Here is a 17,319-nt window from a genome sequence, read left to right as displayed (position 1 = left end):
TCCCAGCCCATGGGTTCAAGTTGCAACCTGAGTTTTGGCTGACTAAGAGTCTTGGCCCATGGGTTCAAGTTCCATTCTGAGTTTTGGCTGTGTTTCAGTCCCAGCCCGTGTGTTCAAGTCCCAATCTAAGTTTTTGCTGGGTTCAATTCCCATCTGAGTTGCAAGGTTTCAGAAGCAGACCCAGAGATGACCCAGACGTTAGAATTACCAGACAAGGACTTAAAAAAAAAAAACAACACTGCATTAGAGTATCTAGTGGAAGTGGTACACAACACTAGAAAGAAAAAGATGAAAGAGAGATGAAAACTATGTAAAAAGAGATGGGAGAAATACTAGATACAAAAATTATATAATAAAGAGTAAGAATTTCTTTAATGAGTTTATCAGCAGGTGGACACAGTAGAAGGAAAAATAAAACCAGTGAACTTGAAGACAGGTTCATAGAAATTATGCAAACTGAAATAAAAACAGAAAAAAAAAGACTAGGGGAAAAAAGAACAGAGTATCCAATAGTTGTAGTACAATCTAATATATATGTAATTAGAATCCCAAATGAAGAAGAAAGGAAGAATAGAGCAGAAAAAAAAAATGTGAAGACATAATGGCTGAAAACATTCCAAAACCAAAGAAAGAAAGATATCAACCAAAAATCCAAGCTCAGTTAACCCTAGATAGGATAAATGCAAAGTAATCACATTTTAGGCACATGCCAGAGAAACCACTAAAATCAAAAGATAAAGACAAAATTTTGAAAGCAACCAAAGAGAAAGACACATTAAAAAGAGGATATGAATTACAGCTGACTTCTCATCAGAAACAACTGAGTAGGAATATTTCAAATAAAATAATAACATTATACTATGGAGTTCATAGCATATATGGAGATAAAATATATGAAAACAAGAAGAAAAGGGAAGGAAGGTGGTAAATGGAAGTGTACTGTTGTGAGGTTCTTACACTGTGAAGTAATAATATTTTTTGAAGGTAAATTTGATAACTTAAAGATACATATTATAATCTCTAGAATAATCACTAAACACATATATATTAATCGAAGCATAACTAAAAATTCAACAGAGGAAATAAAATATCAAAAAAAAATTCACCCAAAAGATGCTAAGAAAGGCAAAACAGAGGAACAAAGAGCAAACAGGACAAATCCAGAAAAAGATTACAAATTTAAACCCAAACACCGCCAATAATTACATTAAATAGAAGTTAACTAAGGAGTGGGGGAAATGAAGTGTTGTTCAAAAAACACATAAAAACTCCCAGTTACAAGAGGAATAAGTTCTAGGGATCTAATGTACAGCATTGTGACCATAGTTAACAATACTGTATAGTATACTTAAAAATAGCTAAGAGATCTTAAAAATTCTCACCACACACACACACACGCAAAGATAACTATGTGTAGTGACAGATAGGTTAACTAACTTATTGTGTTAACCATTTCCCAATATATATGTATATCAAATCATCATGTTGTACACTATAAACTTATCCAATGTTATGTGTCGATTAGATCTCAGTAAAGCTGGGGGGAAAATGTAAACGGACTAAACACTGCCAATAAAAAGGCAGAGATGGACAGATTGAAATTTTTTTAAGATCCCAATTACTCACTATATACAAGAAAACACACATTAAACATAAAAGAGACACACTGAAAGTGAAAGGATAGAAAAAGATAAATCATATAAACACTAAGGATAAGAAAGATGTGTGGCTAAGAAATATCAAAGTAGACCTCAGGAAGAGTACTGTCAGAAATACAGAGGGGAATTTTATAATGATCAAAGGTTCAAATTCATGAAGACAATCTTAAATATATAGCTGTACATAATAAAAAGGATCCCAAATAAAGAAAACAAAAATTAACAAAATTAAAAAGAAAAACTGACAAATCCACAATCACAAAGATGTTATGTCCTTCTCTCAGAAACTGATAAAACAAATTGACAAAAAAAAAATCAATAAGGATATAAAACATTTGAACAATGCTATCAACTTGACCTAACAGACATTTATAGAACGGTATACTCAATAATAGAAGAATACATATTTTTCAAGTGCATGGGAACATTCACTAAGACCAGATGCTAGGCCATAAAAAAGTTTTAATTAATATAGAGGAATGAAATCATACCAAATATATTTTCTAATCACAACAGAATTAAATTAGAAATCAATAAAGAAAGTTCTGAATATTTTCCAATATTTAGAAATTAAACAATGTACTTCCTAGTAACCTACAGGTCAAAGAAAACTATTACAGGAGAAATTTTAAAATAGTTTGAACTGAATAACAAAAATACACATATCAAAATTGGCGGGATGTAGCTAAAGCAGTGCTCCTGGTTTAGAGAGAAATTTATAACTTTAAGTGACTATGTAAGTATGTAAGAAAAGAAGACAGGTATACAATCAATGATGTGTGTTTCTACATTTATAAACTAGGCAAATAAAAGCAAGTAAGTAGAAGAAAGGATATCATAAAATTAAAAGAAGATTCCAAGTAAAGAGAAATGACAAACAATATAAAAATATCAACGAAGTAAAAGTTGTTCTTGGCAAAGATTAAAGAAATAGATAAACCTCTAGCAAGCCTCATCAGGAAAAAAGAAATAGAAAACACAAATTACCAATATAAAGAATCAAAGGGAAAACATAACTACATAACTTAAGCAATAAAAGGAGAATAAGAAGATAGTATGAACATTATGACAATAAGACTTCTTAAATGAAATGGACAAATTGTTGAAAAACACAATTCACCTATGTTGACAAAACAGAAAACAGAAAATCTGAATAGCCTTATAGCCTCTAAAAATAATTAAATTCAAAATTGCAAAACTTCCCACAAAGAAAACTTCGGGCCCAGATGACTTCCCTAGTAAATTCTATTAAATATTTAAATAAGAAACAATGGCAATCTTACACAAACTTTTTCAGAAAAGACAGAAAATGGAATCATTTCCCAATTCTTTTATGGAGCCAGCAAAACCATGATACTAAATTTAGACACAGACATACAAGAAAAGAAAATTATACCAGTATACACCATGAACCTAGACATAAAAGAACGGCAACTGGAATCCTGCAATAAATAAAAAACACAATACTTCATGAACAAGTAAGATTTGTTTATCCTAGGTATGCAAAATAAGTTTAACATAAGAAAAATCAATATAATTCAGTATATTAATAGGTTAAGTAGGGAAAACTAATACATGCAAACTTCAATAAATGTAAAAAAAAATCTAATAAAGTTCAATACCCATTCATGATAAATACTCTCAGAGGCTAGGAATAGGAAAAATTTCCCCAACCTGATAAAGGGCATCTTAAAAAACACAGCTAACACTCTATTTTTTTTTTTTTTTTTTTTTGCGTTACGCGGGCTGCTCACTGCTGTGGCCTCTTCCGTTGCGGAGCACAGGCTCCGGACGTGCAGGCTCAGCGGCCATGGCTCACGGGCCCAGACACTCCGCGGCATGTGGGATCTTCCCGGACCAGGGCTCGAACCCGTGTCCCCTGCATCGGCAGGCGGACTCTCAACCACTGCGCCACCAGGGAAGCCCTAACACTCTATTGAATAGTAAAATATTGAAGGTTTCCCCCCTAAAATCAGGAACAAGGCAAGGATATTTCCTCTCACACTTCAGTTGAACACTGTAATAGAAGCACATAACTAGTGCATTAAAGCAAGAAAAATAAATAAAAGGCATACAGATTACAAAGAATTAAAGCTCTCTTCATTTGCAAATGGCATAATTGTGTTGGTATAAAATTCTAAGGAATCTATAAAAACAGCTACAGGACAACTGACAAGCAAACTACCAAGACTGTGGGATACAAGATCATTATATAAAAATAAAGTACCAAAAACATTTCTAAAAACTAGAAATAAATCTAAAGAAAGATGTATAATACCACACTGAAAGTTCTAAAATATTTCTGAGAAATTAAAGATGACTCAAGTTATGGAGAGATCTAACATATTCATGGATTAGAAGACTCAGTATTGTTAAATATTATTAAATGTCTATTCTGCTAAAATGGATATATATTCAATACAGTCACAACTAAAATTCAAGCAGTATTTTTTTTTTTTTTTTTGCGTTATGCGGGCCTCTCACTGTTGTGGCCTCGCCCGCTGCAGAGCACAGGCTCCGGACGCGCAGGCCCAGCAGCCATGGCTCACGGGCCCAGCTGCTCCGCGGCATGTGGGATCTTCCCGGAGCGGGGCACGAACCCGTGTCCCCTGCATCGGCAGGCGGACTTGCAACCACTGCGCCACTAGGGAAGCCCCAAGCAGTATTTTTAATAGAAATGTATAAGCTGATTCTTACTATGTACATGTAAGCAATCTAAAATAACCAAAATAAATTTGAAGAGAAAAATAAGATTAGAGAATTTAACTTTATGTGACTTTAAAACTGACTATAAACCTACAGTAATCAAGAAAAATGTATTAGTAAAAGGATAAACAAATATATTCAACAGAATAGGGTTCAAAAATAGACCCATCTTGCCAAAACAATCCAATGGAGAGAGGAAAATCTTTTCAATAAATGAGGAACAACTGGATATCCATACTTAGAGAAAAACAAAAACATGACTTCCTGTATCACACGATACATAAAAATCAGAGGTCTAAAAGTAAAAGCAAACTATATATCTTCTAGAAGAAAACACAGGAGAATATTTTTATAACCTTCTTAGAGAAGACACAGAAAGCACAAATCATAAAACAAAAATTTGATAAATTATATTTCACCAAAACAAAAAACTTCTCATCAAAAAGCACCATTAAGAAAATGAGCTGGCAAGCCATAGGCTAGGAGAAAATACATACAATACATACACAAGTTCAATAATATATTTAATTTTTAAAAACGAGCCTTCACAAAAGAAAAGTATACGGATGGCTAAAAGCACATTAAAGAAGAGCTTAACATCATTAGCCATCAGAGAAATACAAAATAAAACCACAATGAGATTTCACTATAAACACAGGAGGATTGTGCAGTGGTTCTCAATGAGATACGGAGGTTTGCAATTTTTAGAGCCAGGAGACATCTGTAGTTGTTACTAGCATCTAGAATGCTGCTAAACATCCTATAATGCACTGGACAGCCCCACATAACAGTTGTCCTGCCCAAAATGTCAATGGTGGCAAAACTGAAAAACCTCTAATAGATTAATTGAAAGAGACTAATAGCATCAAATACTGGGGAAGATGTAGAGCAACTGGAACTCTCTGATATGTTACTAGAGGGTATGCAAAACGGTTCATTCACTTTGTTTGACATTTGACAGACATTACCATATTAAGTGCAAATGGCTTCTTGTCCAATTAAACGCCAAACGACCTACAAGGCCCTGCATGATCTAAACCCAGTCTACTTCTCCAGCCTCATCTCTCAGTTAACTGAGGCACAAGGATGATACAGTATTAGGAAATTTTTCAAAAAAGTCCATTTGATTTTACTGACAGAAATCTTAAAAATCCTGAGACAAAAGAAACCTTAACATCATTTAGCTCAATTTATTACCTAAAGCAGGGATAAATAATACATTCTTGACAGTGAAACATCTACTGTCTCTCACAATAAACACTAAGTTATGGCAAAAATCTCATAGATCTATCTGATAAAAACTAGAGAAACAACTAATATTATATAAGTAATGGTCCTCTACTCTTTTTGTAAACTGAGTTAACTGGAGACCATTATAGTTAGTGATACTGCCTTAAGAAACCTCACAATATAGGCTGAAAAAATTAATATAGTGGTTAAGAAGGATACTATCTATTTATAAATACCATAACTCATTTCACAAAAGAATGGAATCAGGTGAAAAACAGTGTTTAACTGGCCTAAGTCAGTATTATTCAATAAAAATGTACTGCAAACTATAAATACAAGCCACATATGCAATGTTTAAAAAGCAGATGAAGTCAATTTTGATACTACATTTACTGTATATGCAAATATATGCACATATATTATGTATAACATATGCAAAATGGCCAATATATCCAAAATATTATCACTTCAACGTTTAATGAACATAATATTTTTAGACTATTTTATATTCCTTTTCTGTACTAAGTCTTCAAATTCCAATGTGTGTTTTATACTTACAGCACACCTCATTTTGGACTAGCCAAGTTTCAAGTGCATAATAGCCACATGTAGCTAGTGTCTACTGGATGCTAATGTTGCTTATAACATGACACACTTCAAGGAATTTTACATGGATTCTTTCATTTTATCCTCCCTGAGGAACATACAGGGGAAAGTAACTTGTCCAAGTTCTCAAGGTTAGTTAGGGGTAGAATCAGGATTTTAACTTAATCAGCATGACTCAGATCTGGTCCAAACCACCATGCTATCTCACCTCAAATCAACTTTTTTCTTTTACAATATTACTGAAACTTTCAGGTAACCAAATAATACTTTGATTCCTGCTTTGATATTACATATTCATTTTACGGACACCTAAATTTCCGGTCACATAAAAAACCTGATTTTCTCCCTATGATTTAGAAAATGAAAGAAAAGATTTACCGTTAATATGAGTTTTTGATACTTTTGCTTCAGGTCTGACACACTTGCAGATGGGTCTGCCTCCAGAATGCTGTACCAATCCTTTTTTGGTATCTGCTCAAATGCCATCATGCCTCGAACAAGAAGTGAGCCTTCTCAGAGCAACTGAATAGAAATATTAATGACAATTCATTACGGTTTGCATGTATCTAAGAATTAACTAGGTACAGCTTCCCTAAGTTCTATAATATTTAATTAAGTCACGATTATAATGCTAACCTGAAGCATATGAAGCATATATTTTCATTTAAGACGCCCCAAGAATTTCATATATGAGTATACAGACAAGTGTGAAAAACCTGATAAATGTTTCATGATATACGCTTACATCTTAAATTAACGAGTATACAACAGCATAAAAAAAATAGAAATCGATGATGAACCCGAGCGGTGGATGACCCTCTAAGAAAGGTATTTCTGCTAGTCTCTTGGTAAAAGCGACACACAGTAAGTACTCACTAAACACACTAGAGTTTAACAAATGTTTACAAAAAGAATAAATATTCTTAAAAAGCAAAACGAAGAATTAAAATGAATTTGGGAGCATTCCCTCTTAATGTCTCCAGTTCACTTCTTTTCTTCCAGATTACCTTAAAAGAATAACATGCGAAATTGGCAGTCAGCACCAGCAGGTAGAGAGCAACAGTCCCTCGGTTATCGGAGAGGCGCTCAGACCTCGCAAAGAGCTCCTGAACCTGTTCACTGGAGGATACGGCAGCCCTCCAGCAACCGAAAAGACCTCTCTAGGAGCCCCAGAACCAGGGAACCTCTTCCCACAGCCATGAACTCAACGAGACATCCGGGGCTTCCTCAAAATTGGTACTCGGAAATCCTCTGCATTCACAGTCGGCTCTGTAGCCCAGCCACAGGCCGGTACTCTCTCCTGGCTTCACTAGATATCAAACTTACCAAACTTAGTAGAGCCACAGGCACTCACGCCTCTTCGGCCGTCTGCCAAACCTCGGAATCCGTTTCTACTTCCGCCGGAAGTCATTGCCCTGACGCGATCACGTTTCTAGCCGAGCCGCAGTGGCTGAGGCACCAATCTGAAGCGCCGTTCCGCCCCACTGGACGCGGTCGCTATGGTAACCCAGCCGCCGTTTCCACAGAGTTTACCAACCGTAAGTGCCCGAGCTTTGGAAAAAGGCGTCCTTCTCCTCGTTCTAACTCGCTCTTATCCTGGCTCCCCGAATGTCGCTTCTCTTCTCTCCCTCAGCGAGCACCCCCATCCCCCGGGCTTCCTCCGCCTTCCCCAAAGCTTCCTCCGCTTACTCTACCCAGCGCCGCTCCCAATTCTTTCGTGGTTGGCGAACGTAGTACTATGGCGGGGGATGGGGGGTGAAGCGGGGGTACTGTTGGGATTGGCGGGATAAGGATGAGGAGAACTGATTCCTCCCGTCTCCCAAGACTTCCTTTGGAATGTTCTCATTCCAAAATTAAGAGAACTAAAACCTATGCTGAGTAAAGTTTTTCAGTTTTAATATTTTTTTCTGGAAGAGATGTTCAACTTAGTTATTTCTTTTAGATTTTAAGCAACCAACTTGAAAAATGAAAACTTTTCAAAATCCTTTCACACTCTTAGCAAGTCGTCCTGTTCCCAGGGTAGCCATGCTATCCTTCAAGCTCACAGAAAAAGCAGAATAAAACGCTCACTTTCAGGCTGTTGCTGGGCACTCCAAATGGGCAGTTAGTTGTTTTGTTAGCTTTTTCCTTCTTCCCTCTCCCTTTCATTTGTTCTGTTGTTCCCTTGTATTATCAAACCTCTGTGCTGCTTACCTTATATTGACTATTCTTTCTTGCACTGTACCTGGAGGTGAAAATTCATCTTAGTTCTCCGCAGCATGATATAAATCTCACTTGGAGATGTTAAGGTAGTTTTGTTGTTGTTACTGCTTAGATTTGCTTTCCTTCTTCTTTTTTTATCTTTCTTCTACCAAACCTCCGTTTGAGAAGCCGTCAAGACAAACCCTAAGCACACTGAAGAAGATATTTTGATATGGTCAATTATTTAATGATGGTATGAACTATAAAGAATAACTGGATGATACAGGAAAGTTTAAAAATCTAAAGAGAAAAGTATAGTTTAGGTTCTTCATAGGATTTTGTCATGTTTAAGGGCAGACACAACGAGCATTATACTAAGTCAGAGGATCTGGTTTTCAGTCCTAATTCTAACATACCTTCTGTGTGGCCCTAAGGATACCTAAAACGACAGATTTAAGTGTTCTCCTGAAAACCTTCCTATACAGTACTATCAGAATGGCACCCACATGCATTTTTATAGCCCTCAAACTTCCCTTTTCCACTGCATATTCCTTCTTTGTATAGATAGTTATGCTCAGGCCCTTCAGTTTTTATAGAAAGAGCACTTTATTTTGATTTATGAATCCATTAGTGTATTGTGTTCTTTCTTTTATTCCTTTTTTGAACAAACTTCTGAAAACTCTAATCACGGTACCTCATTTTTTTCAATTTACATTTATATATGTATTTACTTGAATATAGAAAGAGATACACATTTTTTGTCCTTACCAAATCCCAAATGTTCTTTCATTTCATATCAACATACTTTGCAACTTTTTCTTTCATCTCCATAAAGTCATTATTCCACCAAAATTATCAATAATTCATTGATGTTATCCAAATCTAGTGGTTATTTATATTTCCCTAGTTGTCTCAGAAATGTCTTTTTATGGTTGATTTGCTTGCATCATGATCCAAAATCTACAGATTGCAATTGGTTGTTCTGTCTCTTAAATATCTTTTAAGCTATAGCAGCCCCAATTCTTCACTACTACCTTGTTTTTTATTTCTTTTTCTGCCATTGGCTTATTGAAAAAACAGATCAGTTGTCCTACCATCTGAATTTATACCAGAATAAACTTGTCTGTTTATTTATACCAGAATAAACTACTTTAAATATTTTAAACACTTTTTACATAAATCCTTGCTCATTAGTCTTTCTTCATTTTTTCATTTTTTAGAGCACTACTGTCCAATGGAAATACAGTGTAAGCCACAAATGCAAACCACACATGTGATTTTTTTATGACATCATTATTGGAGTATAATTGCTTTACAATGTTGTTAGTTTCTGCTGTATAACAAAGTGAATCAGCCATATGTATACATATATCCCCATATCCCCTCCCTCTTGCCTCTCCCTCCCACCCTCCCTATCCCACCCCTCTAGGTGGTCACAGACCACTGAGGTGATCTCCCTGTGCTATGTGGCTGCTTCCCACTAGCTATCTATTTTACACTGGGTAGTGTATATATGTCAATGCTACTCTCTCACTTCGTCCCAGCTTACCCTTCCCCCTCCTTGTTTCCTCAAGTCCATTCTCTATGTCTGCGTCTTTATTCCTGTCCTGCCCCTAGGTTCATCAGAACAATTTTTTTTTTAGATTCCATATATATGTGTTAGCATACGGTATTTGTTTTTCTCTTTCTGACTTACTTCACACTGTATGACAGTCTCTAGGTCCATCCACCTCACTACAAATAGCTCAATTTTGTTTCCTTTTATGGCTGAGTAATATTCCATTGTATATATGTGCCACATCTTCTTTATCCACTCATCTGTCGATGGACACTTAGGTTGCTTCCATGTCCTGGTTATTGTAAATAGAGCTGCAATGAACATTGCGGTACATGTCTCTTTTTGAATTATGGTCTTCTCGGGGTATATGCCCAGTAATGGGATTGCTGGGTCATATGGTAGTTCTATTTTTAGTTTTTTAAGGAACCTCCATACTGTTCTCCACAGTGACTCTATCAACTTACATTCCCACCAACAGAGCAAAAGGGTTCCCTTTTCACCACACCCTCGCCAGCATTTATTGTTTGTAGATTTTTTGATGATGGCCATTCTGACTGGTGTGAAGTGGTACCTCACTGTAGTTTTGATTTGCATTTCTCTAATGATTAGTGATGTTGAGCATCCTTTCATGTGTTTGTTGGCAATCTGTATATCTTCTTTGGAGAAATGTCTATTTAGGTCTTCTGCCCATTTTTGGATTGGGTTGTTTGTTTTTTTGATATTGAGCTCATGAGCTGCTTGTATATTTTGGAGATTAATGCTTTGTCAGTTGCTTTGTTTGCAAATATTTTCTCCCATTCTGAGGGTTGTCTTTTCATCTTGTTTATGGTTTCATTTGCTGTGCAAAAGCTTTGAGGTTTCATTAGGTCCTATTTGTTTATTTTTGTTTTTATTTCCATTTCTCTAGGAGGTGGGTCAAAAAGGATCTTGCTGTGATTTATGTCATAGAGTGTTCTGCCTCTGTTTTCCTCTAAGAGTTTTATAGTGTCTGGCCTTACATTTAATCCATTTCACACATGTGATTTTAAATTTCCCAGTAGCTACATTAGGAAAATAAAAAGAAACAAGTGAAATGGATTTTAATGATTTAACCCAGTATATCCAGAGTATGATCATTTCAAAATGTAATCAGTATAAAAATTATTAATGAAATATTTTACATTCTTTTTTCATACTGAAGTCTTCAAAAGCCGGTGTGTATTTTACCTGTACAGCTCACCTCAATTTGGACTAGCTACGTTTCAAGTGCTAATAGCCACATCTAACTAGTGACTATCAAACAGGGCAGGTCTAGAGGATAAAGTCCTACCTCCTTAACCCAATATTCCTCCCCAATATGATCGTACTTTTCCAGTCTCATCACCTATTACCTCTGTACATGAAACAATTAACAATTTGGATATTTTCTTGGTACTTCATAATTTTGTTCAGATGGTTTGATGGTTCCTCTTGCTTATAACATCATAGCTCTTTTCTTCCTCCTATCAGTTTTATTCCTCCTTTAAGACCTATCTGTTCCATCAAGTCTTTTATGGTGGCCCAGTCCTTAGAAATTACTTCCTCCTCTCAACTTTTATAGCAGTCCTGGGCGTACTCCACATTTGTACTCATCCTAAACCACAGTGTATTGTTACACATTTTCAGATGTATGTTCTAATTTCCAAATCAGATTGTAAACTCTCTGAGGGCAGGAACACCTCTCAGAGAAACTAAGCACCTGCTTTGCTGCCACATTCTCTGGAATTCTAATGATGTGTGTCTACAATAGTTTTGTTTCTCACTATTTTAAGAAGGTAATTTATTCATTTTATGTAAAGCAAATATAGCATAAATATAAACTATGTTAGCATAATGGTTATGAGCATGAACTCTGGGGTCAGACTGCATAGGTTTGAATCCAGATTCTGCCTTGTACTGGTTAAATGAACACTTTAAGTTAATTAATCTCTGTGCCTTAGTTTCTTCCTCTATAAAATAGAGATAATAGTATCTTCTTCATAGGTTTGTTGTGAGGATTAAATGAGTTAATAGTGTCTGAAAGTAAGTACTCAGTGAAGATTAGGTATTGTTATTATTAATAATGAAATATTTGTTGCTCAGTTTTGATATATTAGAACATTAAGAATTCATAACAGTATTTTAGGAGTTTCCAAACAGAGCAAATGAAAGCCGCAAACTATTGAATTGGAGAAATGAAACCAAACCCAAATGTTTGTTGAACTGTAGTTTGCCAGATGCATTAGAAGCATGGGCAGAAACCTCTTGTGTCATCAGCGTCTAACATAAGCAAAGAAGGCATACATTAACTATTTGACTTCAAGATGATTCATCAAGTACTATAACTAGAGTTAGATATAGATGTAGACATAAATATAGTTAAATAGATATAGCAGAGGTTTGAGACCATTTGTTGTAGTGATAGCAATCACATTCTTATTCAATTTATCACTTTAGTACTTGCCTACACATAAACTTACTAATGTCCACCGTACATTAACAAATTCTTACCTTGAGATCATATTAGTAAATTGTGCTTCTTATTGATGGATATTTGCCATATATACAGCATACTTCTGTTAATTATTTCTTAGCCTAGGATTATACTGATATTTACTTAGATCTTTCTACTGGTTTCATTACCAACTCTTCTTTAATTTCCTTGATCTTATTATCTCTGAATTTTTAGGATTTTTACATCAGTGAACTAAGCTATACTTATTTATTTATTTACTTATTTATTTATTTTATTTATTTATTTTTTTGCGGTATGCGCGCCTCTCACTGCTGTGGCCTCTCCCATTGCGGAGCACAGGCTCCGGACGTGCAGGCCCAGCAGCCATGGCTCACAGGCCCAGCCGCTCCACGGCATGTGGGATCCTCCTGGACCGGGGCATGAACCCGCATCCCCTGCATCGGCAGGCGGACTCTCAACCACTGTGCCACCAGGGAAGCCCTAAGCTATATTTATTTTTAAGTACCACAGAATATTATGGTTATACACTGAAATTAGATGATTGCCCCTAGAGCAACTTAGAGTCTATTGGCTAGTGATGAGATTAAAAAAAACAACAACAACAAAACCACAATGACATAGTACATATATAGCCTTCATTCATTTATTCATGCACTCAACAAATATTTTTTGTCTACTAGGTGTCCCACGCTGTTACAAGAAACACAAGACAGAATTGCCTGTAGCCCTCTCAGAATCTTAAAGTTTATCTGGGTAGACAGACAAGCAACTGAAATAACTGTGCCAAGTGCTATTCCAGAGGAAATACAGGTTATTTAATTGCCGCAGTTAATAACTTGCAGTTATGCAAATAGAATAAGGCAGATTACTTGAATGATTGAAATCTTTGAAGCAAAATGAGGCTAATCCAGGAAGATACATGGAAGTGCTAAATTTTAAATAATGCTGTGGCAGAGAGGAGAGATGAATGAGTAGAATTAGAGAAATTTCCTTTTTTTTCTTTTTTCTTTTTTTTTTGGCCAATTATCTTAAAGATTTAGACAGTATTGAGAATCAGCTCTAATGAACAATCCTATCTCATCTTTCAGAAGTGGTTTTTTCATTTTTGCATTTTTTCCTTTCTCTGATGGTCTTCACTTGATCTATTCTCTCTTTTGTCTTTCAGCAGTAATCATCAGTGAACATTCATTGAGTTTAAGCAAGGCAGTGCACTAAGCAGAGGAGACAAAGAGGTAAATCCTTTTCCCTGTCGCCACACCTGTTGCTGTGTTTTTCTTGTGTGCTTAACTTCAGTTGTGTCAGTGTTCTTTCAAGCTGGTTTTGGACTTCTTAAAAGTCTTTATCTTATCTGAAATTTTTGTGTCTGTCTTCCTAGCTTCTTCACATCTGATATTTTAATCATTCTATGAACCTATTAAAGACACTGGATATAATCCATCTTCTGGTTCTCTTTAGTAATCACAATAAATACCAACTTATTATTTCCCCATTCACTTCTTTACCTCTTTCTCATTGTTTGATGACCACTCTGAAACCTTGTAATGATCTCTTCAAACCATGCAGTGATATGCATTTATATGCTCTATTTTTTAAAGCATCCCCTCTTCTACATTTTAGTTTCTTAAACCTGAACTTTTAAAGTTTATTTTTGTCTGTTATTGACTCACAGAAGAAAGGTTAATTTGAATGATCAAGCAGTGTTAATTTGTGGGTTAAAATGTGTTAAACAGTTGATATGAAGTCTGTTTAAGTCAATTAGAGAGTGTAATGAAGCTGTTTCTAGAGTGTTAAGGAACCTTTTGAAGTCAACTTGGAATTCACTCCTGTGTATCAACCAAGGCACCTGGCTAAACATGCCATTGCACTTAGGTTTTTAAATTTGTTTATATTCCAATAGATACAAATAGATCTACATACTTAAAAAAAGTTTGACTTCATTAAGATTCTTACATTTTGCTATAGGAAATAAATTCATGGTTTAATTCATTAGCAAAGTGAAAAACATAATTAGTAACACTGTTATCTTTGTTACTCTCATATTTTTTTCTAAAATAAAATGCAACTGAACTCTGTAACCAACAAAACATTTCTGCGTTTTTTGTTCATTTTTAAAACTAGATTAGTGTCATTATCGTTGAATTATTTTTAACACTAAGTACCTCATATAGAAAGGAACCATAAAAAGATATGTAAAATTTGGTATACTCATTTAAAGATATGATTTGTTTTCCCCTCCAAAATTATTTGTAGTAATATTATGAAACATTTTAGTGTTGGTAATATCTTTAAAATTTTCAAAATAGTTCATGTTATTATGCAGAGTTTAATGTTATTATGCTCAATTTCAATAGTCGAATATAATTTTTGTGTAATGATAGGTATATTTAAGATGAGTGAAGCATTGCAACTTCAACAGTTCAGATCCACAGAGAGAGGGTAGAAATCAAATTTTAGAATACATTCTTCCCTTAGCATCAGGGTTACTATGGTACTATTTTTTATCACTTGTGTCAGTTTACTAGTAATAAATATATTCAGCATTTCAGCTTCTTCTTGTAACCATTCAGTTTAATTATTTAGAGAGTGAAGAAAAACAACTCTTACATGCTAAAGAGATTTCTGCAATGATAGATTAGATGCCAAAATAATGAAACCACACAACTTAAAAAATATACTGAAGAATAGATGTTTTCTGATGAATTTCCACAAAAATATCATATTTTAAAAATATTTTAAGCAACTCATAATATTACTTTTTAATCTACTGTAGAAACTCTATGAGTATAGTGTTTTGTAGCTCATTAGCTATTTCTTTAATGAGTTTTTTTGTGTGATAGTTAAAGTAACAGACAAATGACAGATTGTTTGCCTTTAATGATTTCCCTGTTTCAAGCCCATTACAAAGCAATTAGAAATCTGACAGCATTTTCACTCTGCATTACTGATCATCTAAAGTGATGAGGAATGAGAGGTGATGAATATTAATTGTATATTTTCATATGATTACCATAAATTATTACCTTGTCTGATGGGCTGCAGGTGAAGTGGGAGCATAAGAGAAAGTTACAGTCAGATACATTAATTTGAAAGACAATATGACTTTTTAAAATCTTTGTAGTGTAAATTCTGACTGCAGTGTTAGTCTCTATGAATATGAAATTAATTCTTTTTAACTTCTAGCTATATTTGGGGTAATTAAATAACTTTTCTTATTTCAGTGCAAGAAAAGGAACAATTATTTCATAGTACAATGTACGTATATGTATTTAAGTTCAGAATTTTAAGAATCTAATTTAGAAAATGAGATAGTGAATTTTGTTGATATACATATATACAATATTCAGATATATCATTACAGAGGAGAAAGATATACTTAGGAATAGATCTTACTTTAGTCTTAGGTTAAAGTCAGGTAATCCTGCAAAAGAGGAAACAAGATAAGAAAGTGTAACCAGATGTAAAAGATTTTTCTGGGTCCTCTGTAACAGTTCTTTTAGTCTTAGTCCACTGTATATCCTGTTTCCCCAGTTTCTTGCTTCAGGTAGATGAGCCTAAGCCTGTCACTAGGACTCAAGTGCTGTTGTTACTTGGTTCTCAGCCCTGAAAAAGTAGCAAAGGTTGGTCCAGAAACTAGAAAATAGTCTTTGGTACAGGAAGAATTGGCAAGCTTAAAGCATTTGAGATGATTAGAAATGTATTTGGATCAATTTTACCAAAGTAAATTAATTTATATTTTGATATCTCTCTAATTATAGGTATTAGTTGATAATCAGTAAATACTGAATTGAGCTGAATTTCATTACAATAATGAGGCCATGTCTTGCTTCAGTCTTGTCTTTTGAACCTTTTTGCTGTGGCTTGGTCTGTGGCATACCATCCCTCAGAGAGGCATGCCATCCTGGATCCATCTTTATTTATGAAGGTCATAATCCATATGATAATATGATTATAAATCAATAAAAATGGACTTTTTGAATGCTTCTTAGAAATCATTCTCCTTACTTTATATTCAACTCCTCAACTCCTTTTTGCTGATATTCTTTATCTTCTCTTAGTCCAGACTTTAAGTTGATCCTTTGTACAGCCCAATTCTCCTTTTCCACTTCTAACATACCACCAACCAACATACTTACTTGACTTTTGGCTAAAGTCCCCACTTCTTCCTTTAGAGGAATTGGTTTAGAAATCTTACGTATTTTTGCTGTGACAGAGAATAGCTACCCATACCTGAGTTTATAGTAAACTGGGCTGTCAAACCATGGCATTGTTAGCAAATCAACAGCTGAGGAAACAAACACTCCTAAATCGTAAATTGTAAATACCTGGTTACTTGCCCTCATTTCCTTCTGGGTTCCTCAGTACAAGTAATGTCCTATTAAGCTTGGGAACGTCTCCAATTGATTGTTTCCGGAGTATTTAGGCTTAGAAAGATAGTTAAGATCAAACAAACAATTCGGTGACCAAATTTTTTTCTTTCTAAGGTATTTATATTATTACTTTAAATAGTAACAGAGGTTGGGAAAATAGGGATGTTAATTACATAATGAGAACAACACTTACCCTGGTCCAATAAGCAGCTCAGTTCAAGATAATGTTGGCTCTTGTCTGATTAGATTCTTGTCTAATACAGACCAAGTGTTTGACTTTCTTCCCAGCTGGGAACTCTTTCCTCCATAGTAGTGCTTCTAACCCCACTGTGTACTTAGCCAGCTGGTCACATGACACAGAGACCTCTCTCCTTGAAAACTGGGCTCATTTCTCCACTCCATACACTTCTTTACACTGTCTCCCTTTGCTAACCAAACAGCAGCTATTCTTTACACTTTTCAAGTTTCAAGTGTTTTTACTTATATTTAAACACCACTCTGTTACTCATCACTTACTCTAGTCATAGAGGATCCTTTTAA

General features: G+C 34.9%; 2 protein-coding genes across 3 annotated transcripts in view; one reads left to right on the top strand and one right to left on the bottom strand.

The window, feature by feature from the left end:
* Positions 1 to 7,621, bottom strand: part of DNAJC24 (DnaJ heat shock protein family (Hsp40) member C24) — a 68,959-nt gene extending 61,338 nt beyond the window's left edge. Inside the window, exons 1-2 of one of the 2 annotated variants that reach the window (XM_081241125.1) lie at positions 7,527 to 7,621; positions 6,579 to 6,722 (exon numbers count right to left, since the gene is read on the bottom strand). In XM_081241125.1, the coding sequence (XP_081097251.1) occupies positions 6,579 to 6,689 (111 nt within the window). In that variant the 5' untranslated portion in view covers positions 6,690 to 6,722; positions 7,527 to 7,621. Of the gene's footprint in view, positions 1 to 6,578; positions 6,723 to 7,207; positions 7,506 to 7,526 lie in introns of those variants that run through there. The other variant, XM_081241126.1, reaches the window with a different exon arrangement.
* A 37-nt stretch (positions 7,622 to 7,658) lies between these two features.
* The window catches only part of DCDC1 (doublecortin domain containing 1), a gene marked incomplete at its 3' end in the record, with an annotated part of 485,061 nt that continues 475,400 nt past the window's right edge, over positions 7,659 to 17,319 (top strand). Inside the window, 2 exon segments of the mRNA XM_081241118.1 lie at positions 7,659 to 7,738; positions 13,581 to 13,644.

The sequence above is a fragment of the Mesoplodon bidens genome (genome assembly GCF_964165515.1).
Source record: "Mesoplodon bidens genome assembly, chromosome: 7".
Lineage (NCBI taxonomy): Eukaryota > Metazoa > Chordata > Mammalia > Artiodactyla > Ziphiidae > Mesoplodon > Mesoplodon bidens.
This window is presented reverse-complemented; position numbering and strand designations above follow the sequence as displayed.